Consider the following 26,625-nt stretch of genomic DNA (forward strand, 5'->3'; position numbering starts at 1 on the left):
TGGTCTTATTTTTTTTCCTTTTTTGAGCGTTTTAAGGCAGCACGCGTCACTCTCTGTTCTCTAAGATCATCCAAAAGAGTTGCAGCTTGAACTCCTCCTGTACCCTTCTCGTCTATCTGTGCATCTTCATCCTCTTGATGTTCTCCTTCTCCAGATCCCTCTGCAGCTTCCAGAAGTGTTGATGGGGTTACTTTCAAGACATTATTATAAAAATCATGCGCTTGCTTCACATTACTCAAACAGTACCTTTTGCCATCATACATGAAGCTCAACCCAGCTGGGATCTCCCATCTGAACCTTATATCTCTTTGCTTGAGCTCTTGCACAAGAAATATAAAATCCTTCCTTCTCTTTAAAATCTTTGGAGGAATTTCTTTTAGAACCAAAACTTGTTGACCAGCAATCACAACTTTAGTATCGTAGGCAGCTTGTATAACTTCATCTCTAATTTCCCTTTTTACAAAATAAACCACCACATCTCTAGGCAACTTTCTCTGTTTAGCAATCCACGAATTCACACGAAACACTTTGTCCATACCTTGTTTTAATTCAGATGCTGGATGGTTCAATACTCCCTCAAAAGCCTCAGAAACCAGCTGCTTTAAATCTTCCTTAATATTCTCTTTTAGGCCTCTAATTCTCACAGCAAACTGCATCTGGTAAAATTGGGCCAAGCTCTGTTCACTGTCGATTTTGTCTTTTAGATCTTCAATTTCCAATACTTTTGCTTCTAATAATGCATTCTTTTGAATCAAATCTTGCACTTGATCATCCAGCACCTCCACACATTTAGCAACTTTTTGCACTGAGGACAAAATGTCTACCTTCATTTCTCTAAGTTTCTGTTCCATCCTTTTTTCCATTCTCTGCTCCAATTTCTCCAATTTCTCCTCCATCTGTAGAAATTTAACACCCATTGACTCCAAAATTAACTGGGTATGTTTTTCAAGATCCTTCGATGTCAATACATCAGGAGAATGCAACGCCTGCAGCAATGATTGTTGTTGCACCGGAGAATTTCCAGCACTCCGAAAAGTTCTAGGGGGAGGTTTAGCCGCCATCTTTTACTTACAATTGTGACGCACTTTCACTTTAAGTTTTAAGCAAAGTCCATCAAGCTTGAGAGTAAAATAAAATCTTCTTCATCTCTTCATCTTTCCCTCTTGTACTGCTCTGCCTGCTCTTTCCCTTTCATAGTCTCTCCTTCAAGCAGGGATGGTCGCAGACGCCTGGCTCTGCTCCATGAAGTCCGGAGCAGAGACGCTAGCCAGCTGGGAGCAGCCCAGGCTACGGGGGAGTTCAATCCTTCAGCCGCCCAAGCTCCAAGCTCAGGCGGCCCCGGAGAACTCAACCCCCACCTGGGGGCTCACCCCCTCCTCTTCTCCCGAGGAGGGGGCTTCAGATTCGCCCGAACAGCTGATCGGCGCTGTTTCGGGCGAAAAAACACCAGCTGAGCCGCGGGCAGCCCGGGAAGGCTCCCTCCGTCGCCGCGGAGCCACCGGAAATTTCACTAACTTGCATTTTTCATATCATATTGAAATCTTTTAAATGTTTACCAGCCACCCAGTGAAGGAAATAATTCTCACAGCAAATTAAGTGAAATACCCCTTTAAAAAGTATAGTAATAAATCCTCAAAAAATTACATATGAGAAATAGCCAGGATTAAATTATTTCCTTCTAAATAATATAAGCAGTTAACTTCTAGTGTAGTAGCATATTTACAACAATCCCATTTTCATGCAAGAATGTTTTATCCTAAACCATAATCCAATACTAAATATAAAAACCAAATATGCTAGAATTCCTATCCCTCCACACAGATTGCCATCATTGGAATTGGAGTTCTCCTTTAGTCCAATTCAATTTAATCACTGTTTTCAGACCCACAAACGGTCAAAAGACAGATATTAGAATTTACCACAACTGGCTAAAATATATACTTATTATTCCATTGTTAATTACAGCTTATGCATCAAATAGTCAATTAGAGTTTAATACCTGGAATGCATTATCTTACCGGTTGTAGCAGTTGACCATTGCACTTCCTGAAAGACTTCCTGTTATGCTAGCTCCAGCCAAGGCCATGGTGCTGGCTGTTTCACTCAGATTGTCTCGAATGGCTCCTATTCTGTCCATATGGCTACCACTTGCACTTAGGCTTCCAGTCAATCCAACACTTTCTTCCCCTATACTAGGATTGTGACGTGCCTCTGCTACTGATGTAGTGTCTAAAATGGAAAAGGAGAGGTAATGGAAGTCACTAAGGATTTATCATTTACTAAAGTTTCACATTATAGAAAGCTTTGCTTTTATGGAAGCTATAGTAATAAAAACTGTAGTTTTTCAATTGTTGAAGAATTGATGGGATGTTGGTCTTGGATTGATACAATTATGACAGAAAGAAAAAATGCTGTCATCTTTTGATTGTAGGCCTAAGCTAGTATAATGAGGAAATTGTATAAAATAATTTCCCAAATAGAATCGGATTTTCTCTTGAACAAGAAGAATGCCAACTGCAACATAATGATCCTTAACATTTTCTAATTCTATTGTTATTCCAGAATTGCTACTGGGAAATAATAAAGTTGTTCTCTAAAACTAGATTACAATTTGGGTCAATTCTATTTTCTGTCAGGAAAGTAACATTTCACTAGTTAACGTTATTTTATCCCCCACTTTCAATCAAAAGTTACAAAAACAAAATCACAGCATGGCAAATGACAGTAATATTGAATCAATGGCATTAGAACATTAAGAGAAGAAATAGTATCTAGAAAATGATTTTATCTATTAACTTTCCTGATAAATTAATACCAGGAAAGCTTAAGATACCATCAATAAAGGAAGGTATCTTTTAAGGCTGCTACTAACTGGTTTTTTTTTCTTGGAAGTGTAGGATTATGCAAATCACTATAAAACACAGCACACACTGCAAATAAAAAAAAACTCTGGATATTGACTATCTGTGAATAACAGTGAATATATTTTTCAAATATGCACATTTACATTCAAATATATTTTGAGCTGTGTGTGTATGTGGGTATACACATACACACACACACACACACACACACACACACACATACACACACACACACAAAACAACATGGCTATCTGTGAATTATGCTCTATGGAAGCCTGAAACTGGCTAATTCTAGCGCAGCAACTATCAAAAACATAAATATGCAAAATATTTCAAATCTGAAACTCCTCATTTCAAGGTGTGCTCTTTTTTGGTAGGATAACAAGAGCACAAGAATGCTTCCTATGATATCAAAAAGCTATTTTAAGACTGAATTATTTTCAGTTCGAAATGTTTTCTACATCTCTCCGAAAAGGTCTCTACACACTCCAAAATGCTTTTGTAGATAGAGCGAGCCAGACGAATGTGATAACTAAATAAAGGTCTTCTTTCTTACCTACTGCTGCATTTGTTCCACTCACAGTTATATCATTTTCATCATCAAATTCTATTCTGACACCCTTCCCATTGCCAGCTGATACTCCACAACCTCCACTTCGACAGAGAGAAATGGGAACTACTCCATACACATAGGCCAGCATAATAGGGACTCCTATGCCTACAGGGAAACAAAGTGTAATATTGTGATTAGCACAACTGTCTATTTTTAGTGATTGTATTTCTTAACTGCCAGTTTAGCAAAGATAGAACAATAGAACAAAAAGGTAATTCTTATCAAAGAAATTTAATTTTCATCACGGTTACAAAAAGATAATCAACCCAATTCTGTAAATTTATCCTGGTCTCAAGAATTCATATTTACACTGACGTCTTCTGGTTCTCTATTCATTTCAAACGCAATAAGGTCTGCATTCACAGTCTTTTATCCATGGATCAAGACTTTTAGTTTACATTAATAAGAATATAGATTTAAACACTACACAGACTCTAGTTTTCCAGAGAGGATTCTACCAAAGTTACACACCCACCTTCTAAACCAGTTACCCCAAACCTGAGCTCTGGGAGGCTTCTAGGTCTTAGACTGCTGTTGATCAATGCTGGATCTATGCAAAGTAAGATCTCATCCAGCCATAATATGGTGATAGCGAGACCTGGTTGGGCAGAGTTGGGAACCAGCAATGTGCTCTCCTGGGTCTCAGTCACAATGCTGAGGTTGGAGAAAATTTTATTTAAATTTATTGGTAACCGAACTTCCAGTGAATTCTAGATGGAGGATTGTGACTGGTTATAAGCAACCATGCATGAAACATAGTTGCAGAGATAAGCTAGGGCTGGTTATAAATACCATCTTGGAGTGATGTTGGAAGCCTCCCAAGGCTTTTAGGTGACCTAAACATGGGAAACTAGGGCAGTTTTAGAATTCATAGCTTCCGTGGGGGTGGGGGAATGCTTTTTTTTTTTTTTACTTTGGAGCAGATAAGATGGAAGACACTGAAAATCTGTCCCTTTACCATGGTCAGATCACATCGTGGTCAATCACAACAAAGGCAATGGGTTTATGAGAATGATCCAACACAGGCAACTAATGGATCCAGAAACTTTCCAAAGGGCACTTATTATCTCCCTGACAATTTGGTGGGTAGTTCTATCTTATGCCTGGTCATTTCTAGAATGTAGAGATACGCACATCGGTAGTTTGAACTTGTATCTTCAGTTTTACATCTCAAGCAGTTCCTTACTTTAATGGTTTGCTGAGGGAAATAAAGTGATTGAAAAGTCACCTAGAACAACTGCACACAATCTAAAGTGGAAGCAGTTAAGCACTGCCTAGACAGCGATGACAGAGGCAAGCATTGATTCTTTTCTATATTTAGTGTGTTTATAAATTCTTGCTAAGCAATTTTATTCATAATTACACAGATCCTTCTTGGGAAGAATGGGTGGAGCAAAATGCCTGAAGGCTCCTGGGATGGATTTACAGGTTTCCTTGCAGATGAAGTAGCTTATACCCTCTCTGATTTTGATCCCATTGGGCAGAGAGTCCTCTAAGACGAGCAAAGTAATTCCTTAGGATGTGATCTTGTGGAACATGATTAAGTGGAAAGGTTTCCTGTAGAGTGGGTCCTGAAATATCTATGGCCCTCCTGGCTTCTTCAAGCTGCCAAGCACTTCTAGACGTCTCCCTCAAGAAGATTCTGGATTTGCCAGATTCAAGAGATAGGTAATGCTTCTTACATATTATACTGGCTGGTAGCACTGTTTCCTGAAGGCGGCTTTGCATTGTTGATGGGGAAATCAATTACAAAAGATTCTAGGGGAAACAGATTTATTCCAGGCAGGTTCAGGTCCAAAGCATGAGACAGAAATGGTATCAAGTCACAGCATGTTAGGACCTTGGTGAGGGATGCTCCCTTCCTCCACGTTCCTAAAAGATTCTTTAGCAGTATTCAGTACTATTTAGTTTCCTTCTCGGTCACCTGTAAGAGTTGAGTACTACTTTTTTGTGGTTCCACTCCTATCAACGTGGACAGTTTCAAATGGTAGTCGTGGGGAAGAATCAAATCATTTAACATCTGTATGAAACTACTAAAACAGGTCATTCATCCATTTTGTGTGAGGCAAAATTAGTATGCAGATGGAGATGCCACAGAAATCCTAAATCAATAATTAGAGACTGTTAGGATGAGGCGAACCAGTAACATGGAGTTCCTGTGAGTCAGTCCTGTGGGGCACCTGAAAATTTTGGTACTGGCAGTTATTCTTGAAAGATTAATGCTTCCCTTGAAAGAACTGATCCACGTCTGGGGTTTTCTTGGACTTGCAGCTATTGCTTAAGATGTCCCTACCTAGAGCAAGAAGACTTGCCAATGATAATTCACAATCCAGTCACCATTCAGGTGGACTACTAAAGCTACCTTTAGAAGTGCATATAATACAGAAGCCAGAATGCTAGTAAAACAACCCTGCTATTATGGGGTAACTTTTAGCCCTACATAGCAGAGCACTGGGTTACAACTAGACATTATCTTCTAAAATGAATTCTGCCTGTCTGGTCTGAACTTCTGGGGAAACTCTGTTAAATGTCCACCACCAATGTGAAGTTAATGGGATCTGGATCTACCAGCCCTTGGAACATGTTCCCTCTGCACAGCCATAACTGGGTTTTTCAGCCCTTACATTCTGCAAAGTACTTTAGACCATTTTATTCTACTTTGTCTTTTGTTCTTATTAATGCTTAGGGACCATAGTTAGGATGTTGCTGCTGCTTTTGCTCTGGTATTTATTGCTGGTTGCTTAGCCACTCAGTTGATAGTGGTGATTGGCAAATATCATGAAATAAACAAGCAAACTTTGGAGGAAGAATTGCATTTTTTAAACTATTCAAACAAAAACTTTAAAAAATAGTGTCACTGGTAGTCCTGAATTATTCATCACTAATATTGTTATCAGTAATTTTTTAGTAAAATATAATGGTTTTGTGGTGATGCAGTAGTTAGAATGCAGTATTGCAGGCTAATTCTGCTGACTGAGGACTGACGGCAGTTTGGCAGTTCGATTCTCACTAGCTCAAGGTTGACTCAGCCTTCCATCCTTCCGAGGTTGGTAAAATGAGGACCCAGATTGTTGGGGGCAATACGCTGACTCCGTAAACCGCTTAGAGAGGGCTGTAAAGCACTGTTAAGCGGTGTGTAAGTATATAAGCATTGCTATTGCTAGACTTTTCAGAAACTATACTTACCCACAGTGACTGCAGCTACAACTGGTGAAACAATTACAGATAAGGTTACACCACCTGCAATGGCTAAGTTCCTCTTATGCTTTGACATGTCTTTGCCTTCGTAGCGATTATGAATCTTTATGAGAAAGAGGAAAAATGAAGATATTTTAGAGCAAATTCCATTTACCGTATATACTTGAGTATAAGCCGAATTTTTCAGCCCACTTTTTGGGCTGAAAAATCCACTTCGGCTTATACTCCAGTGAACAAAAAAAAAGAACTTCCACCCCCCAGTTTGGAGAGCTGCTGCTTTCATCAAACATGGACGAAGGCAGCAGCTCTCCAAACGGGCTGCGGCGGTTTGGAGAGCTGCGCGCACAGCTCCGCCGCCACCTCTGCAAGCCTCCGCTGAGAGAATGGGGCGGGGAAGCTTGCCACCCATTTTCTCGGCGAAGACTTCTTTCGGGGGATGCAGCCTCTGTCACCCCCTTCTCTCAGCTGCCTGGGCAGCTGAGAGAAGGGGGCGGCAGAGGCTGCATCCCCCGAAAGAAGTCTTCGCCGAGAAAATGGGTGGCAAGCTTCCCCGCCCCATACTTCGCGGAGCGCTCCAACGCCTCGTTCTGTCGTCTCAGCGGAGACTTGTTTCGGGGGATCCAGCCTCTGTCACCCCCTTCTCTCAGCTGGGCAGCTGAGAGAAGGGGGCGACAGAGGCTGGATCCCCCGAAACAAGTCTTCGCCGCTGAGAGAATGGGCGGCAAGCTTCCCCGCCCCATACTTCGTGGAGCGCTCCAACGCCTCGTTCTGTCGTCTCAGCGGAGACTTGTTTCGGGGGATCCAGCCTCTGTCACCCCCTTCTCTCAGCTGGGCAGATCTTGCAGATCTTGCCCTGCCTTTCCCCCCACGGTTACCTTCTGTTCTTGATGAGCTCACGAGTGCTCAAGGACAAAATAGGGCAGGGCAGAGCCGGCAGTTAAAAATAGGATGCAGATAAAAGGAAAGGTAAGGAGGGGTTCAGGTTGAGAGGAGAGGCTGCGTAGCCTTAGTGTAACTCCTGTTTGGGCTGATTGGGTTGCCTCCGATGGGCTCTGACAGTGGAACAGAATGGAATAGAAAATATGGAATGGAATGGAACAGAACGTAGAACAGAACAGAACAGAATAGAATAGAAATATAGAAAGTGAATAGAATAGAATAGAATAGAATAGAATAGAATAGAATAGAATAGAATAGAATAGAATAGAATAGAAATATAGAAAGTGAATGGAATAGAATAGAATAGAATAGAATAGAATAGAATAGAAATATAGAAAGTGAATAGAATAGAATAGAATAGAATAGAGAATGGTAATAAGAATAGAATAGAATAGAATAGAATAGAATAGAATAGAATAGAATAGAATAGAAATATAGAAAGTGAATAGAATAGAATAGAATAGAATAGAAATATAGAAAGTGAATGGAATAGAATAGAATAGAAATATAGAAAGTGAATGGAATGGAATAGAATAGAATAGAATAGAATAGAATAGAATAGAATAGAATAGAAATATAGAAAGTGAATGGAATAGAATAGAATAGAATAGAATAGAATAGAATAGAATAGAATAGAATAGAATAGAATAGAATAGAATAGAAATATAGAAAGAGAATAGAATAGAATAGAATAGAATAGAATAGAATAGAATAGAATAGAATAGAATAGAGAATGGTAATAAGAATAGAATAGAATAGAATAGAAGAGAAGAGAAGAGAAGAGAAGAGAAGAGAAGAGAAGAGAAGAGAAGAGAAGAGAAGAGAAGAGAAGAGAAGAGAAATATAGAAAGTGAATGGAATGGAATAGAATAGAATAGAAATATAGAAAGTGAATAGAATAGAATAGAATAGAATAGAATAGAATAGAATAGAATAGAATAGAGCTGGAAGGGACCTTGGAGGTCTTCTAGTCCAGCCCCTTGCTCAAGCAGGAGGACCTATACCAGTGGTGGTGAACCTATGGCACGCCTGCCAGAGGTGGCACTCAGAGCCCTCTCTGTTGGCACGTGCACCACCACCGCTGCCAGCAGCAGGTCCTTGTCGGTTGGTGGACTGGAAGAAAAGGGAGGGGGAAGCATTTTACATGCGTGCATGCGCGCACGGGGCCACGAGCAGGCACATGCTGCAAAGGGGGCAGGGCTAGTGCCTACGTGATACTCACTAGCCCAGCCCCGTTCTCACGTGGTGCAGTGCCTTGTATCTGCACCCTGCGGCGCGGAGGTTGGCGTTTTTGTGCCTTGCGGTACGGTGGCCCATTTTTTGCTCCCCCTTTTTTTTCGTGCCAGAGGCGGCACTCAGAGGCGCCTCCCTGTCCCCTCCCCCGAGGGCACCAGAATGCCGATGCTGCCTTGGCACTTTGTGATAAACAAGTGGGTTTTGGCTTGCGGTTTGGGCACTCGGTCTTTAAAAGTTTCGCCACCACTGACCGATACCATCTCAGACAGGTGAATGTCCAGTCTCTTCTTAAAAACCTCCAGTGATGGAGCACTCTTGATTTCTGGTGGCAAGCAGTTCCACTGGGCAGCTGAGAGAAAGGGGCGGCAGAAGCTGCATCCCCCGAAAGAAGTCTTCGCCGAGAAAATGGGCGCTGAGATTTTCTCGGTGAAGACTTCTTTCGGGGGATGCAGCTTCTGCCGCCCCTTTCTCTCAGCTGCCCTGGCAGCTGAGAGAAAGGGGCAGCAGAGGCTGCATCCCCCGAAAGAAGTCTTCACCGAGAAAATGGGCGCTGAGACGCCTCATTCTCTCGCTCAGCGGAGACTTCTTTCGCGAGATCCAGCCTCTGCCGTGCTGCACCGAGAGAACAGCAAGCTGCCCCATTCTCTCGGCGGAGCACTCCACCGCCCCATTCTCTCGGCGGCTTGCCACCCCGTTCTCTCATCTCAGCAGAGACGTCTTTCAGGGGATCCAGTCTCCAGCTGCTGCATTTCCCAGCCTCGGCTTATACTCGAGTCAATAACTTTTTCCAGTTTTTGGGGGTGAAATTAGGGGTCTCGGCTTATACTTGAGTCGGCTTATACTCAAGTATATACGGATAATAGCTGGTAGAAGAAATGATATACAGGAGCGATCAATATTATCTTTATCTATTTACTTGCCATTTTAAATTAATGAATTTAAAGATCCAATTGGTATAATTAAACAGAATGAGTAAACAAAGCAATGTAAAAAAATCTGATTTGGATTTCTTTTCCTTTCCTGTTCAAGTCCCATTGAAAAATATGCAAATTTCAAAATCAATTCGGTTCTTACCTTACGTCCCACATACACAGGAATTCCAATAATCATTGCTGGAATAGCAATGCCTGCTATTAAGGCAATTCCTACAGGTGCACCTACAAGTGTCCCAAGTTGCCAAAGAATTTTCTTCTTCCGACTCCATGGTTTTTTCCCCCAGAATGTACAGCCTGATGGACTGAGAATTTTCCAATATAAGATTAACCAGTGAACAATCGTACGTAATCAAACCCTTTAACTTAGACTATTACTAACCCACATGCTAACATATGAATATCCAATATCATCTCGATACGTAAGTTCTCAGAAAACAGCATTTTAAAATAGGGACATCAAATCATATTTTTTTGTCAGCTACACCCATTTCCAAAATTCAGCCCAAAGGTAGATTTTTTTAAGTCACATTGGCCTTCCTCTCTCTGGTGCCCAAAGACACAGGGATTGCAATTTTCAAAACTCTCGCCCAATATTAGGCAGGCTGGTTTGCAACCTAAATAAAAATCTCTTTAAATCTGGATAGTTAGTTAAGATTGGATTCGTCTAAAATTTAACCAATAAACAAGTGGCATGTTCTCAACCAATTCTCAAAATTTCTAATACTGCTTCTTGAGGGATGAGATAGGGTGGGGAGAATGGCCCTGAGTCAGTGTTTACTCCTGGCAATTGCGTAGACTAGATCTTGCAGGGGTTTTTAGGTACAATTTCTGGATGTGATTTGCCATTGCCTTCTTCTTAGGGCTGAGAATGAATGACTGGCTCAAGGTCATCCCGCTGGCTTTGTGCCTAAGATAGAAATAGAGGTCATATCCTCAGTTTCTAGCCCACTGCCCCAACCATTAGACCAAACTAGCTCTACCCCATGACCTCAACATTGCCATAGTCTGTTAACAGGAAGAATGACTAATTTGCAAAAGATTTCTCTGAACATGCAGAACAGGAATTTGAAGGGAAAGTATTGTGACGTACCGTATTCCCCTGCAGGAAGTTATTTGCGTATGTTCTGCTATAAATAGATGGGCCTTTCTGCATTTGCTCATCATACTATACAGCACTTTAATACACACAAAATCCTCAAAAACCACCATGCTTCATTTTACTAAATGCCTATGCAAAACAGATTTAAGAGACTTAAGAGGCCTTGGCCTTTTGCACCTTCTTGCAAGCTGCTAAAACCTGGCTTTCTCTCCAGGCATTAGGGACAGGATATTAGAAGAACCCAATATTACATATATATTTCTGTCAGCCTGATATAAAATGGACAATTGTACAAATATTTTAAATAAATATGTTGCCTCTATTAATTTTTTTGTACTGAATTATTTTAACTTTGGTATTAGAGTTGCTATGGGAGAGAAGCTGTAAATTGGTTGTTAGCTGCCTCGAGTTATGTATTAAATGGGCAGCCATAAAAGTTTTCTAAATAAATATTTTATCTAACTTCAAAAAAATAGCAGTTTTGAATTAGCCTAGCGTAGCTTCTATTACAAATTGGAATAAAAAGCATGTTAAACTTCTGTTACCAGAAAAAAGAATTCTTTCCCATATATACCTTAAGTAATGCAAGTCTGAGATCTCCTTCATGCATAACCAACAGAATTCACAACCACAGACAGCACAGGTCATGTGATTGCAACTTCCATCATTCATCTTTATTATATAAGCAGCACAGCGGGGGCATGGCTTTATGTCATCAGCTGTTTAAAATACAATAGCAATATTACTCCCTAGAAAAATAAAAACTGAAAAAATATCTCATCAGAGATTCAACAAAACCAAGAAAGACCCAGTACAGAAAGGTAATTAAGTGTACATAAATAAAACAAATGTAAACATTACACAGAACTTTACAAATTATTCTGCTTTAAAATAATAATCATTTAATGCAAAATTACTCTGATGAGATTTTTCAATATCCAATGTAAAAGCATAAAAGTTACAAAGGTGATAGTGCAAGCATGAAAAAAACCCTCTTTAAAAACAGTAAAAAATGCTTCTCATTCTATTTCAGTCAGGCCAGATAACATCAATTAATAGCGATTTTAGAAGGGAGTTTCAGTTCAGGTTATTTCCCATCTTTCACTCATTCATAGACAAAAGATTCTCTTAATGTCTTATTTCCTTTTCTTCATAGAGAACTTCTGCTGAGTTATATACAAAGTAACTACTCCCTCTTTTCATGTTTTAAGTGGGAGTATGCTCAGTGGGTTAGGACACTGAGCTTGTCGATCAGAAGGTCGGCAGTTTGGCAGGTCGAATCCCGAGTGCCGCGTAACAGAGTGAGCACCTGTTACTTGTCCCAGCTTCTGCCAACCTAGCAGTTCGAAAGCATGTAAAAATGCAAGTAGAAAAATAGGGACCACTCCGGTGGGAAGGTAACAGCGTTCCGTGCGCCTTTGGCGTCTAGTCATGCAGGCCACATGACCACGGAGACGTCCTCGGACAAGCGCTGGCTGTTCGGCTTTGAAACGGAGATGAGCACCGGCCCCTAGAGTCGGAAACAACTAGCACGCATGTGCAGGGGAACCTTTACCTTTACCTTATAAACAGATCAAGGGACTAGATTAGAAGTATGTGTGTCTAGTGGTTCCTTATCTCAGCTATAATAGGCTCTATCTCTTAAAATTCCTTCTTATTCTTATAGTTTAAACAACTCACTCCCCCATAACAAAACTTAAATTTGGGCATTAAGAAACCATAATTTTTTAGATTCACATAATAAATGAAGAGTGGGGGGGGAGGGGAAAAAAGGCCTGATATTCATATCCCTCCACTATAAAATGGTTTTCTTTTCAGCTTCTGGCAGAGTTTAGTGGACAAAGCCAATGCCTTAAGCCTTCCAGATAATTCAGCCACACATTTTAAGGCTGAAAACATTTCCTCCAGTAGAATCTTCGTCTTGCCTCACCTGTTGAATATGATTACTATTATGCTGTGCAAAACCTAGGGGTGCCTGGGAGCTAACATAAACTTTGCAAGCTTGTTCTGAATCAGAAAGTATGTTTTATAAACCTTCATGCTGGATTTATGCAACACGATAAGCCAAAACTAAGCAAACCATGTGTTTTATCCTAACATCTGAAATCAGCCAGTGTGTGGTCTGTTACTAGACATTTCAGACCAGGAGTTCTATCAGCAGTCAGATCTTTTCACCAACTGCATAAGCTAATTATATCCACCATGCCAAATACTAGCAGCACATTATTTCAGTACATTCTACATAACTGTACAATTTTGCATTAATATCAACATACGGAAGAAAAGATTTACATCTTCCTTTTTTCAGGGTCAGTAACTGATGAGTAATCTAGCAACTCAAGATATAATATAAAAATATTTCTAACATTTAGATTGAAAGAATAAATACCTGCAGCTCCAGATTCCTGACTATAGCTAATGGATGAAGAACGAATGGTTCGCAAACGTAGACTTTGTGCTCTTTCCTGACGAGCAGCATCACAAGTCTGGTTAGGATGCCAAATCTGCTTACAGTGGTAGCAAAATTCAGTTCCACAGCCTTCACGCCCACACATAAGTTTAGGACAGCTTGCACAGCCAAAAGCAATGACTGCATACCTTAAATATTCAAAAATAGATGGAAGAGTATTTATTCTCTGTACTAAGATAAAGCCTCCCTCAAGTCATTCTAGACATCTGGCAATTATGTGGGTAGATCCATGTTTTCTTGGCAACAATGTATAAATAGTCAAGAACTGCCTTCTTCTAAGATTTCCCCAAATCCCTAGTCTTCTCTAAGCTTGGAATTTCTTTGTAGTGTCTTATCATTATTAACTAGTTTTTTTCTTCTTAACTCTTCTGAAAACAGCCAAAGTCAACCAGATATTGTCGTACGCTGTGATTTTCTCAGGTCTACATATTGCTAATTAAAATAGCTGAGTTGCTATTAAGACACATCATCCTTTATAAAAGTAGAAACACAACAACATTTATAGAGCTCTAGTTAATTTTGTACGGTATATTTTAGGCTTAGATCCTATAGTAGAATTTAGCAAACTTCAAGTAACAGGCATCATTGTGCTATTCTGCAAGATTGAATCCAACTCTATTGTTTCAAATAAAATAAATTGAAATACAGTCTTCACTTAATGAGGGGCTCATAAAAACGTATGACCTGTTCTTGAAATTACACAGCACACACACCCATGGTCAGCACCATTCCAAAATACAAGGGCTCATTGAATGGTGGCTATGATCATTCCTTGGAGTTTCAATCCCCCAAACACCCTCCCAATCACATGATTGCAATCTGGATGCTTGACAACCTGTTTGCATTTATGACCAGTTGACATAGGGCCTTGTAAACATATGATCACAATCTGCAACATTCCCAGAAAGTCAATGTGGAAGGTCGCAGGTCACCGGGATAATCTTCCTCATCTACATACCTTCCCGTAGCCCTTCTGCTTGTCCCAGCCAAGCACACCTTCATACATCTCCCTGACGTTCGCTGCAGCTTCCTTTCACCCACTCTGGCCTGCACAGCACCTCTTGCATACCCCTCACACCCTCACCAACTCACATGGCACCTCTCATGTACTCTCACCAATGCATGCCTCTTGCATACCCTTCACACAAACATGCACCTTCTCCAACTCATGTGGTGCCTCTCATTCACCTACTTACATCCTCCTTGACTCACGGCTCTTGCATATCTCACATCTTTACCAATTCATGCCATAGCTTTTGTGCACCGGATCATATCTACCCTCACCCTTCCTCTCACCTTGCACACCTTCCTTCCCCACTCAGCAACAGCCATTTATCCACTTGTGGGCCTGGGACTCACTAATTTTGTAGGAAGCTGGCCGGAAGTTGCCTCACCTAATAACCAGGGGATTCAGTGTTTGTAACCAGGACTTCAGGAAAGGTCATCGCTAAGCAATGTGGTCATGTTTTATGGACTGTTATCAACAGATTCCAATTGCGGTTATAAATCTGGTTATAAATCAAGGACTGTCTGCAATCAACTTCAGCCTTGTCAATGACAATCCAGTATATTTGTGTATTAGTGACTGCATAACCTCTGTAGATGCCACTGGCTAAATAAAACCAAAAACTGAGAATTCTCATACAGGCATACCTGGTATTGTTATTGGTTGAACTTTAATTAAAAGTTCTATGAAAATATTACACAGTTCAACATACTAACAATAATGCATACATACATGCATTATTATTTATAAATGTCTTTACTGAAATGTGTTAGATAGCAATTATATTTTATCTACACTACAGTAGTAGGATTTTGCCTTAAATGTTATATCAAAATAAAATATTAAGGAACCACAATACTTTGGAACAAATTAACAAGTTCTCTTATAATTGTGTGCATGTGAATGAAATTCTGTGAATAAATTCACATGTGGTATTAGAACCATACACAAATGATAAAAGCACATAATTGCAGATCTGTGCAATATTTTGAAACAAGTATGATTATCTGAAGAGAAACGTGGTATACAAAATATAGGCAGCATGGATATGAATGTAATTTAATTGCTCTATTCAATCTCAAAATGTATTCTTTGTCATTCTGTATTTAAAAATCCTAACCTTCCCAGTTATCAATGTACTCCACATTTTATATACTTCTTCACATAGCTTCAAGAATTTTCTTTCCATATTCAGCTACACTTATCTTTGATCATATGGTGCTTCTGGACTTTACATGTGCTTTTAACATAGGTTAGATTAACAAGTTTCTTAATAAAAATGCAAAAGTGCGTATAGTCAAGGCTATGGTCTTCCCAGTTGCAATGTATGGCAGTGAAAGCTGGACCATAAGAAAGGCTGAGCGCCAAAGAATTGAAGCCTTTGAACTATGGTGCTGGAGAAGACTCCTGCGAGTCCCTTGGACTGCAAGGCGATCAAACCGGTCAGTCCTAGAGGAGATCAATCCTGACTGCTCTTTAGAAGGCCAGATCCTGAAGCTAAAACTCAAATACTTTGGCCACCTAATGATAAGGAAGGACTCACTGGAGAAGAGCCTAATGCTGGGAAAGATTGAGGGCAAGAGAAGAAGGGGACGACAGAGAATGAGGTGGCTGGATGGAGTCACTGAAGCAGTAGGCGTGAGCTTAAATGGACTCCAGAAGATGGTAGAGGACAGGAACGCCTGGAGGAACATTGTCCATAGGGTCGCGATGGGTCGGACACGACTTCGCAACTAACAACAACAAAGTATGTTTGAACTTGGTGAAGATAAACATGTTCTTTTAAAAAAAAACCTCTTAAGTGGTAAATTATATAATTAAGACCAAAAAAAGTTGCAACAATATGTAATATGTTTAATATTTAAATAAATTCCTCTGACATTAAGGAAAAAGCAGATTATGATCTCTTACATTTTTACTCAGAACTAACAGTTGGCTCTTTTATATGAATTTTTTTGTTGCCAATTACAATTATACCAACTTTCACAATTTATATTTAAAAAACTTTAAATTTACTATTTAAAAATAAAAAATGTGAAGTTAAAAATGTTTAAGCACTAAAGGTAAGCTAAAATACCACACAGATGAGGAGGTGGGTTGGTACAGTATATGAAGTACAGGAGAGGCAAATCCCTTTTTATGTGCTTAGTGTAGAAAGGCCTTCCTCCAGAATGCACCAAGTTAACAATCTGCATTGAAAGCTACCTACTTTGGAGGCTGCATTAAAACTTGACAACCCCCTTTAATATTCTGGAGCGTGAGGTACTGGCATTTGAGAAGATAGGAGAAGACAGGAATCTGTTTCTCAATTCTCTAATTTTTCTGCTATTAAAGTAACAACAAACTATTTTTGAATGTCAAAAGAGACAAAAACCTGAAATAAAAAATAAAACCTCTGGTAAAGACATTATATACTGTACAAGCAATTTAATAATCAAGAAAAGATAAAACAGGGCTATGGATACAAAAACACATCACTTACCCGCAGTCTGGAGCAGGACACCACCTACAATCAGGGTCTGCAACAAGCCACCGTCTAAGCATAAACTCTTCATATTTTTCCATCAAGATGTCGTCATTTAAAATTAGTCGAATGTCATGGGGATTAAATCGCTCAGAGCATTCTGGACAGCTGATATTAACTCTGCTCTCTGAGATTTCTATCCGGAGATACTGACGCAAGCAATCCACACAAGATCTATGGTGACAAGTCATTATTTCCGGAAACCTCTCCTTAGAGTGCCGCAAAAGGCACAAGGGACATTCTATGAAGTCTCCCATCTGCTTACTACAGATCGCAGTTCCACTGTCTGATGACATATAGGCAGATAAAATAGAGTTCATGTCTGGGCATATTTCTGAGTGTATAGTTTCAATACTTGCAATCCCATCAACGCCACCATTTGCATCCTTGGCTTTATGTTTCGTATCTCTTTTCCTTCGAAAGAGAGATCCCAGTGAGATTCTTCTTTTCTTTGGGGCCTTTTTAATTGAAGGCAAGCTTACAGAGGAGGCAGTAGATTGCAGATCCCTATCAGATCCCATTTGCCGATGTAAACTCATGGCCATAACATTCATCAGAAACGGATCAAAGAATACATGCAGCTATGACCGTTGTAAAGACAAAAGCACTATTGAAAAGCAGCATATTTAAGTCACAAAAGGAAAGGCAGCTTAAGTCTTGTTATGCATGGTCAGATCTTGTTCATTCAGCAAATTCTTCACAATATGTAATCCACCTCAAAATGCTCCTCAGCAATTCTGAAAAAGATGGAAGAGATACATAAAAATGACACCCCATTCATTCAGACCCATTATTTGCAAAGGACTGGTGTTAGTCTGCTTATTCGTTTTACAATTACCTAATATTCAACTACATCTGGTTTGCTTCATACACCTGTTGCATTTCGGTCAATTAGCAAGAGAGCAAGTAAACGTAATTTCCAGATTCCCAGTTGTCATTTTTAAAAAGGAAACCTATAGTTTTGGGCCAACATATATAGGTACTGTTCTATTTTGTAAGAAAAGGTTGCTCTCACTTTTCAGGATTTTTAACCAGTGAACTGCCAATCCTAAAACTGATGCTATCAGAGGAAGAAAAAAATCCAGGGAGACATTTCTTAAACTTTATAAATGGGAAATGTTTGCAGCATTAATTAAAATAAAAAAAAATCTAGTGTTCTGGCGATATGCCTAAAGTTAAAGACATCTTCAAGATTTCAATACTGCACCAATGCAGTATTCTTGGTAATGATATGAAAGTGGGTTGCCACAGCTTTCTCTCCAAAACTGAACAGAATGGGACCAAGTTTGGTGCAAACCAGAAAATGAAGACTTGGGGGGGGGGAGAATCTCCTAATATGTTATTATGTGACAGGCAGTTGAGCAATGGATCAGAAGCCTAGCAGCTTTTCAATCTACCCCCCCCCCCAACCTGCCTAACCCTTCACTTGGACAAAAGCAGAACACATGTAGCCTATCTTTCATTTACCAGTACCCACATATTAGCAAACACTTAGAAGTCATGCAATAGGAAACCAGAAACAAACGCGGAGACAGAATAAAATACAGATGTATTTGATAAAGAGGATGGAAAGAATTCCAGAAATTGTGCCCTGCATTATTTGAGACTTTTTGACAGTATAATTGTTTTTTTTAGGTGCTGCTTTCCTGAAAGATTTTCCACAAACTTACACAAAGTAATGTGTACATTTTTAGTTTCTGGCTTGTGGCTTTTCAGGTCAAGCTATCATTATAAGGAAAAAGTGATGTACAAGAAATAAATTTAATAGTGCCATCTAAAATGTCTATCATATAGTGAAAAAAAATTAAACTACTGATTTCTTCTATTACTCCTTCCAAAACAAAACCATAAAAATGTACAGCTATGAATTTGTGAAGAACAAATGTTTAGTTTAATTCTCTATGGAGGAAGGAAGGTAATTTAGAAATTCTAAGACACAACATGCTTCTAATCTAAAACAGTAATTAATCTTTACTTCTTACACCTAAAAATAACAGAAAATGTTTCCCTGCATTGGGATACAATAGATTACTTAAAGAAGTTAAACTTCCAAATAGTTCAATTGTTACAGTAGTAGTAATTGAAGTTCAGAAGTAAAGGGAGGAGACTACCATAATACATCCTTCCATACTATAGCCAAGAAATTACAAAAGCAATAATAGATAAATCGTATTTTGTGCAGGAACCAGATTCAACCTGTGAGAACATCTCCACGACTACAGAAAAGCTATTTGGCACTTATTTTAAGCCTGTAAGCCATGAAGGCTTGTTATATTTTCAGGAATAAATTGCACTCACACACACACCCCATTTAAAGTTGCATTTTAAAAGACCCCTTCATACACAATACATTGAATGTTGACATTTAATTATTATCTTAACATGCAGCATTTTAGAGTCCCTGAAACAAAATCAGAAAGGCTTCCATAGAAATGGGATGATGCAATTATTTTGATTCTTAACAGGCAAAGTGTAATTTTAAGAAGAATCTGCATTTAAATGTTCCTGTTCAAATTCAATGCAGCAGAAGCCACAATTACTAAGTGATAATTGTTTTAGAAATCACAACAATTCACTTAATACATTGGATCAGACATGTCAAACTCAAGTCTCGGAGCTTTTCTCCCATTGCTGGCAATGGGGTGGGTGCTGTTTCCTGATGATGCATCCGGCCAACAATTTGACACCCCTGCATTAGATTAAGTCAAAACCAAACATGTTTCTTTGTATTCTACAGCTAAAGAACTGAATAACTAGAATTAAACTGAAATCTGAAACTGCTGTAGTGAAAAAATAATTTTATTCAAATTGGAAGAATTTAAACAAGAGGGGTATAAGAGAACCATGTGGAACTCCTAAACAATAGTTAAGATATCTAGCATCTGTATTAAGTAAAAAGGATAAACATTAACCAGGTATATTCACTTAAAGAACATTATTCTTGTCTTTTGGCAGAAAAAGTTCTAAAAGAGTTTAGGAGCTAAAATAGTTAAGATGGGCTAATAAATCTGCTGCAGGTTTATTATTGCTGTTTTATATGGTGATTAAATATGAATAATTTTACTGTATTAATACAAACAAGCCTGAATCAGCTCAAACCCTTAGAATAGATCAAAAAGAAAAGCAGATACAATTTTAAGATATTTATTTTTAAACAGTGTTACAAAACATGAATCTTGTAAATATGAGTCCCTATTTAGGAAACTTAAATTCAAACCAATGTAAATATTGAGAAATTAGTACAGGCAAAAGAACAAAATTTTAAACCATTATTCAAATCAGTTTAAAAATCAACCATCACAAAAAGGAACATGAAAGGTAGACACCTATACTAAATAACTAAACAACCGTGTTATGTTATTTAGTTAACATAAATGCTTGCACATTAATAGAAACTATTCAATAAGAACTACGTTGAATGGATTGTAACTTATGAAATACAATGTCCCTGTGATGTCATATATATTTTTAGTAAAACAACAAATAATTTTTCCCCTTAGGAAAAAAAATTAAGCAGAAGGTAATTGAATATTATGCTTCTATTTGTTGAGTTCAAACAGATAATACAGATAATTCTTGAAATAAAAGTTTATCTTTCAAATTGGTGGATAAATCAAATGCCGTGCAAATACAACAGAATTTTCTCCTCTCCTGCCAAATTTATTTCCAATCTTAACCCGTGAGGACATGTTTTGAATTGCAGCCAGGGGGTGCGATTTACAGAATGCAACTAACCTGATTCTTTTTTATAGTATTCTACTTCAGTATATTTGCTAAAGTGATTTAAAAATTTAAAATGGTGATATCCCTTCTCTTAAAAATCTACTATGTGCAACTGTCTGAATATTTAAATTTTTTATATACCCCAGGTTCTTTTAAATGATTGGAAAATCCTTTGAGCAATTCAAATGAACAGTTTATATATCCGCTCTATGTAAACAGCTTGAAAACATCATATGCAATTGAATTCTATGACTAGCTAAACCTCTCTACTTGTGCAGTATAGATCAAAGAAACACAGTTCTCAGGCTAAGCATATTTCAGTAGTATGTGATAATCCTTTGGCTAATATGAACTGAGATTATTTGATATTAGAATACTCTTAAATTACAATACATAAAAAGTTTAGAAAGCTTTGCAAGCTCTTCTATCTAGATATTAATTTAAAAGAAAATCTTGAATTATTAAATTGCAATTTAAGAAACACTCAACAGCCAGCTATTATAAAGCAAGATTTTTTCTTAAAAAGAAGAATAAACCAAGTCTTTCATTTATGAAATTGTCTTGTGAAGGAAGTCAGGGCTGCTCTATTCCTAACTTGATTTTGTCTTTGATTTTAATATTAGTCTTACAGAATTATAGAATTGGAATGTTCTTTAGAGGCTATCTAATCTAACCCCAAAGGAACGCGGTGGCTCAGTGGGTTAGGACGCTGAGCTTGTCAATCAGAAGTTCGGCAGTTTGGCGGGTCGAATCCCGAGTGCCGCGTAACAGAGTGAGCGCCTGTTACTCGTCCCAGCTTCTGCCAACCTAGCAGTTCGAAAGCACATAAAAAATGCAAGTAGAAAAATAGGGACCACTACGATGGGAAGGTAACAGCGTTCCGTGCGCCTTTGCCGTCTAGTCATGCCAGCCACATGACCATGGAGACGTCCTCGGACAAGCGCTGGCTCTTCGGCTTTGAAACGGAGATGAGCACCGGCCCCTTGAGTCGGAAACGACTAGCACGCATGTGCGGGGGAAACTTTACCTTTACCTAATCTAACCCCATGCTTGGAGAATGTGACACTAAGCATCTCTGAGAGATGATTATCCAACTTATTTGAAGACCTCTGGTGAACTTTCATGTACAACCTCTTACACCAGCTTGTATAGCATTATACTATTGTTTTGGCTTGTTTAAATAATGCTGTTTTTATTTGTGCTTTTTTGTATTGCTGATTTGTTAGTTCTTATTAAATTGCTAATTTATTAATAATAATGTAGCTCAATTATTATGTGACACAGGTTACTGCTGTAAAAGTACATTCTTACCTTTTCTGTGCATAGAAAAAAATAGGTGGAAGATGGTTGTGTACTCAACTACTGTAGTCTACTATTAACACCGGGTATGATTACTACATAAAGGATAGAGCAAGCTACAAATTCTGCACATTCATCATAACAAACGCTTTTGAACTTGAGGCTGCCAGACAAATAAAAAGTCTGAAGTTTAATAATACTAACAAAGAATTAGGCATTCAGAGGTTAAAAGAATACTTTTAACAAAAATCAGGCTTCTTTGTTCTCATCTACTTTATTCTAATTTTAAGATTATTAGTTGGCACTTCTAGTGAATCCCATTTTAAGCAACACTTCAAAATTAAAAGACAAAACAATCATTAGAAATTCTGTTCACAATTAACAGTACTGTATTACTTGTAAGGTCTTTAAAAATGGCTGACCAGTCAGTTTCTACTCCTGGCAGCATAACAGCAGAAAAACAGGAAATGGCTCAGACTATAACTATTAAACCTAAAACACATGGATTGGAAAGTATGTGATCAGACATAAAAAGAAATTACTTTTATAAGGAAAGTGTTGATTATGAAAAAAAATACAGACAAGTGATCTATGAGTTATTTACAGTCAGATGCTGCTAAATCAATAATTAAGAAATAGTCTACTATAGATTGTTTCAGTCTTGTCTTTAAACCCCTGCTTCAGAATTCTACAGTGGGGAGCATTTGAAACAATGTAGTTTCTGGTAAAAAGAACAATCCAGTTCACCTTTGCAAATTCACTCAAACAAGCCACATAAAAATAACATTCTCATCTAGGACAGAAGGTTATTTCAGCTTTGTCAGCCCAAGCAACCTCTGTAGTATATATGAGTATCACATATTTTATGTTCAAAGGAAAAATGAGTTATGTACTGTAATCCCAATAATTTCTTACAATGGTCACACTGGAAGCAACACAACTAAAATGAATTCCTGCCACAGGAGAAATGGTTGCTGTTGAGGCAGTCAACGATAGTCTTCTATAAAGAAATGTTGATAGTATAGCTGCAAATACAAGGCAGAAAGCTGGAGGCTAAAACATATAGGGAACGGTTGCTGGAATTGGGTATGTGTAGTTTAATGAAGAGAAGGGTGAGGGGTGACATGATAGCAGTGTTCCAATATCTCAGGGGCTGCCACAAAGAAGAGGAAGTCAAGCTATTCTCCAAAGCACCTGAAGGCAGGACAAGAAGCAACGGATGGAAACTAGTCAAGGAGAGAAGCAACCTAGAACTAAGGAGAAACTTCCTGACAGTTAGAACAATTAACCAGTGGAACAACCTGCCTCCAGAAGTGGTGAATGCTCCAACACTGGAAGTTTTTAAGAAGAGACTGGAGAGCCATTTGTCTGAAATGGTATAGGGTTTCCTGCCTTAGCAGGGGGTTGGACTAGATGACCTCCAAGGTCCCTTCCAACTTATTATTATTATTATTATATTTAAACATCCCTGGTCAAACTATATGTTTCGATGAATTCCCGAGTAGCAGAAGGTGACACAACTTCTGCATGCGACAAAGCTAAACACAACTTTCTATACATTAAAATGCATATTTATTATTATATTTGTGTTTACTTGTTTCAAGATTCAAAATAAAAAAACCAGTGAATAAGGTAGATGAAGAGATTTATACACTCTTTGAGTGCAATACTTCCTTTGGAAAAAATAAGAGGTTCCAAAAATTTCCTTCGGACTCTATATTTTTTTTATACTTGCTTTTGAAAGTTTTCTTCACTGTTCATGTAAAAATCGTCTAGCTCTGAAAAATTCTTAGGTCTCATGATGTCAGGCAACTGGAAAATCACCTACAGCTCTTTCTATTAAATTTGTCCCTTATACAAAGAGTATGGCCTCATTGTCAATTATAATGATCAGAGTATAGCTACTTTGATAATCTTATATGATGCCATTATTGGAAAAGTGGTAGTATTGATAACAACCAAACTAAGTAATTCAAATACCTTGGATTTTCTTTTAAAACTGACATCTTAGAACAAATAGCCAAGAATCATCTATCTTCAGATGTGGTAGCTAATCAGGACCAGCTCTAGAGAGCTTCCAGTGTTTTCAAAAGAGAATATGCACCCCCACCACATATGTGGCTCAACAGAAAACTAGAAGATTAGGCAGCCACAAGCAGTAGCGAGCTTCTGGCAAACAGGAGGCATGCCGGGAAGGTAGATAAGATCATCACCCTCAATAGCAAGGCAGGTGAGGAGTAGTGATATTTTGTATCGAGATCTCATACATGCATGAAAATGGGTATTGCTAGTATACCTTTCCTCCTTGGCAAACTCCCTTCCCAACCAAGCTCCCTCTACCCCTAAAAGTTCAACTAGTCTCGATATTATTGGGATTCAAGAGACCAATTAAAACTTGGCTACCGTATTTTCCGGCGTATAAGACGACTGGGCGTATAAGACGACCCCCTACATTTCCTGTTAAATTATAGGGTTTGGGCTATACTCACCGTATAAGACTACTCCTCTTCCAACGCACACCAAATAAAAATTAAAAAACATCAGATTTGATTTTAATATGGTAATTTTAATTCAAATGCTTATGACATGCAGGTACTTAGTAGGAAAACTGCCACTTAAACATAAGGCTGTTTGTCATCAAACATGTAAACATAAAACAGTGCAAGTGGATTAAACATAATAATAATAATAATAATAATAATAATAATAATAATAATAAGAAGAAGAAGAAGAAGAAGAAGAAGAAGAAGAAGTAGTAGTAGTAGTAGTAGTAGTAGTAGTAGTTGGAAGGGACCTTGGAGGTCATCTAGTCCAACCCCCTGCTAAGGCAGGAAACCCTATACCATTTCAGACAAATGGCTCTCCAGTCTCTTCTTAAAAACTTCCAGTGTTGGAGCATTCACCACTTCTGGAGGCAGGTTGTTCCACTGGTTAATTGTTCTAACTGTCAGGAAGTTTCTCCTTAGTTCTAGGTTGCTTCTCTCCTTGACTAGTTTCCATCCATTGCTTCTTGTCCTGCTCTCAGGTGCTTTGGAGAATAGCTTGGCTCCCTCTTCTTTGTGGCAGCCCCTGAGATATTGGATCACTGCTATCATGTCACCCCTCACCCTTCTCTTCGTTAAACTACACATACCCAATTCTAGCAACCGTTTCCTATTTTCCTAATTCAGTTTTTCACTTTTCCTAATTCACTCTAAAGCTTTCCCTGCAATTAGTGCAGGTTCTCATCCCACCAGGCTCAAGGTTGACTCAGCCTTCCATCCTTCCGAGGTAGGTAAAATGAGGACTCAGATTGTTGGGAGCAATAAGCTGACTTTGTAATAATGCTGCTTGTGTGTGTGGGGGGGGTGAAAGCTCTAATAGGCAGGCATATACATAGAATGAAGGCTATTGCTAAGCACATTGATTTGTGCTTTAAATTGTAAGCCGCCCTGAGTCTTCGGAGAAGGGTGGGATATAAATGGGATTAAAAAAAAGACCAAATGGGAGATCCGCTCCAGGTTTTCCAGCCAGCCCGCCCAGTTCCTGAGTCAAATGTGTCCTTAGAGCTAAGCTGCTGCTCTTCTACGCATTCCCCACCTGCCTTTCAAATTGCTCTTGCATTCCCCACCTGCCTACAGCTGCTCTTCAACTTTAGAAGGAAAGAAGCCCAGACCCCAGCCTGTAAAAAATCACAGACTGCAGCTTCTACTCCAATTGGTCCCGCTTTCCCTGCGCAGACTAAATGGGAGATCCGCTGCAGGTTTTCCAGCCAGCCCTATCCCTAAAGTTTCAGCACCCGCGTATAAGACGACCCCTGACTTTTGAGAAGATTTTCATGGGTTAAAAAGTAGTCTTATACGCCGGAATCTATGGTACTTTAACAAGCCTCGTGGGAGATGATAACACAGTGATTTCTTTTATTTAAGAAAAAGCTCATATCTGATCCTACTCTGTGACAAAGCATTAATATGTCTCTATGCTGTTCCCATTGATATTTCTTTTCAGAAATTTGAGTCCAGAAGATCCTACTGCTGGACAAAATTGCTCACATTCTGTTATGAGTTTGATGTTGGATAACAGGGATCTCAAGAGATGGCTGAGGTAAGATCATATGAACACTTTTTTTGAACATGTGACAACTGAAGAAGTGGACAGAGTCCAGCCATCTGAATGTTACATTCATGTCCCTATCTAATATAAATGACCAGCAAAGAAAGTACAGCATGGATAGAGAAAATGACAAATGCACCTTTAAAAGAGGGATGGCACTGTCAGTCTTGAAGGAGGTAATGGTACAAAGCTCTTCAGGAAATAAATTCAGCTATCCTAAACAATTTTCAATCACTTCTTAAAGTTTTAGAGAAACTCTTTGGAATACACTCTTTAAGATGCTCAGAGGTTTGAGGAGTCAGGTGGCTTATAAATCATACAAACAACAACAAAACCCTAAATATCTAAAGAGGCCCCAGATGGCCATGTACATCATTCTTATTCAGAGTACAGATTGAGGCATGCAGTCTGAGCAGAAAATGCAATAGAAATCTTAGCTCGGTGCCCTGAAAATTGTGATGAACTGGTGGGTGGAATAGAATCATACAGAAACTCAGCAAAATAGATATGTTATTAAGAGAAAATCCAAACAGTTCCATGGAAGTTCCATTTATTACTGTTAATAGGGTTGCACTCCTCTCAAAGAGAACTTTGATCCGGGAGTCCTTTCAGACTTAAGATCCTGAT

The 26,625-nt window shown here is 38.8% G+C and overlaps 1 protein-coding gene across 5 annotated transcripts in view; it reads right to left on the reverse strand.

Annotated features, from left to right (window-relative positions):
• Positions 1-26,625, reverse strand: part of RNF19A (ring finger protein 19A, RBR E3 ubiquitin protein ligase) — a 46,629-nt gene that overhangs the window by 11,667 nt on the left and 8,337 nt on the right. For all 5 annotated transcript variants that reach the window (XM_083360803.1, XM_083360799.1, XM_083360802.1 and 2 more), the window contains 7 exons: positions 16,843-17,621; positions 13,274-13,482; positions 11,459-11,603; positions 9,925-10,087; positions 6,664-6,778; positions 3,421-3,582; positions 2,019-2,229 (listed from right to left, as the gene is read on the reverse strand). In XM_083360803.1, the coding sequence (XP_083216929.1) occupies positions 2,019-2,229; positions 3,421-3,582; positions 6,664-6,778; positions 9,925-10,087; positions 11,459-11,603; positions 13,274-13,482; positions 16,843-17,438 (1,601 nt within the window). In that variant the 5' untranslated portion in view covers positions 17,439-17,621. The remainder of the gene's footprint in view (positions 1-2,018; positions 2,230-3,420; positions 3,583-6,663; positions 6,779-9,924; positions 10,088-11,458; positions 11,604-13,273; positions 13,483-16,842; positions 17,622-26,625) is intronic.

This window comes from Vipera ursinii (genome assembly GCF_947247035.1).
Source record: "Vipera ursinii genome assembly, chromosome: 3".
In the NCBI taxonomy this organism is placed as follows: domain Eukaryota; kingdom Metazoa; phylum Chordata; class Lepidosauria; order Squamata; family Viperidae; genus Vipera; species Vipera ursinii.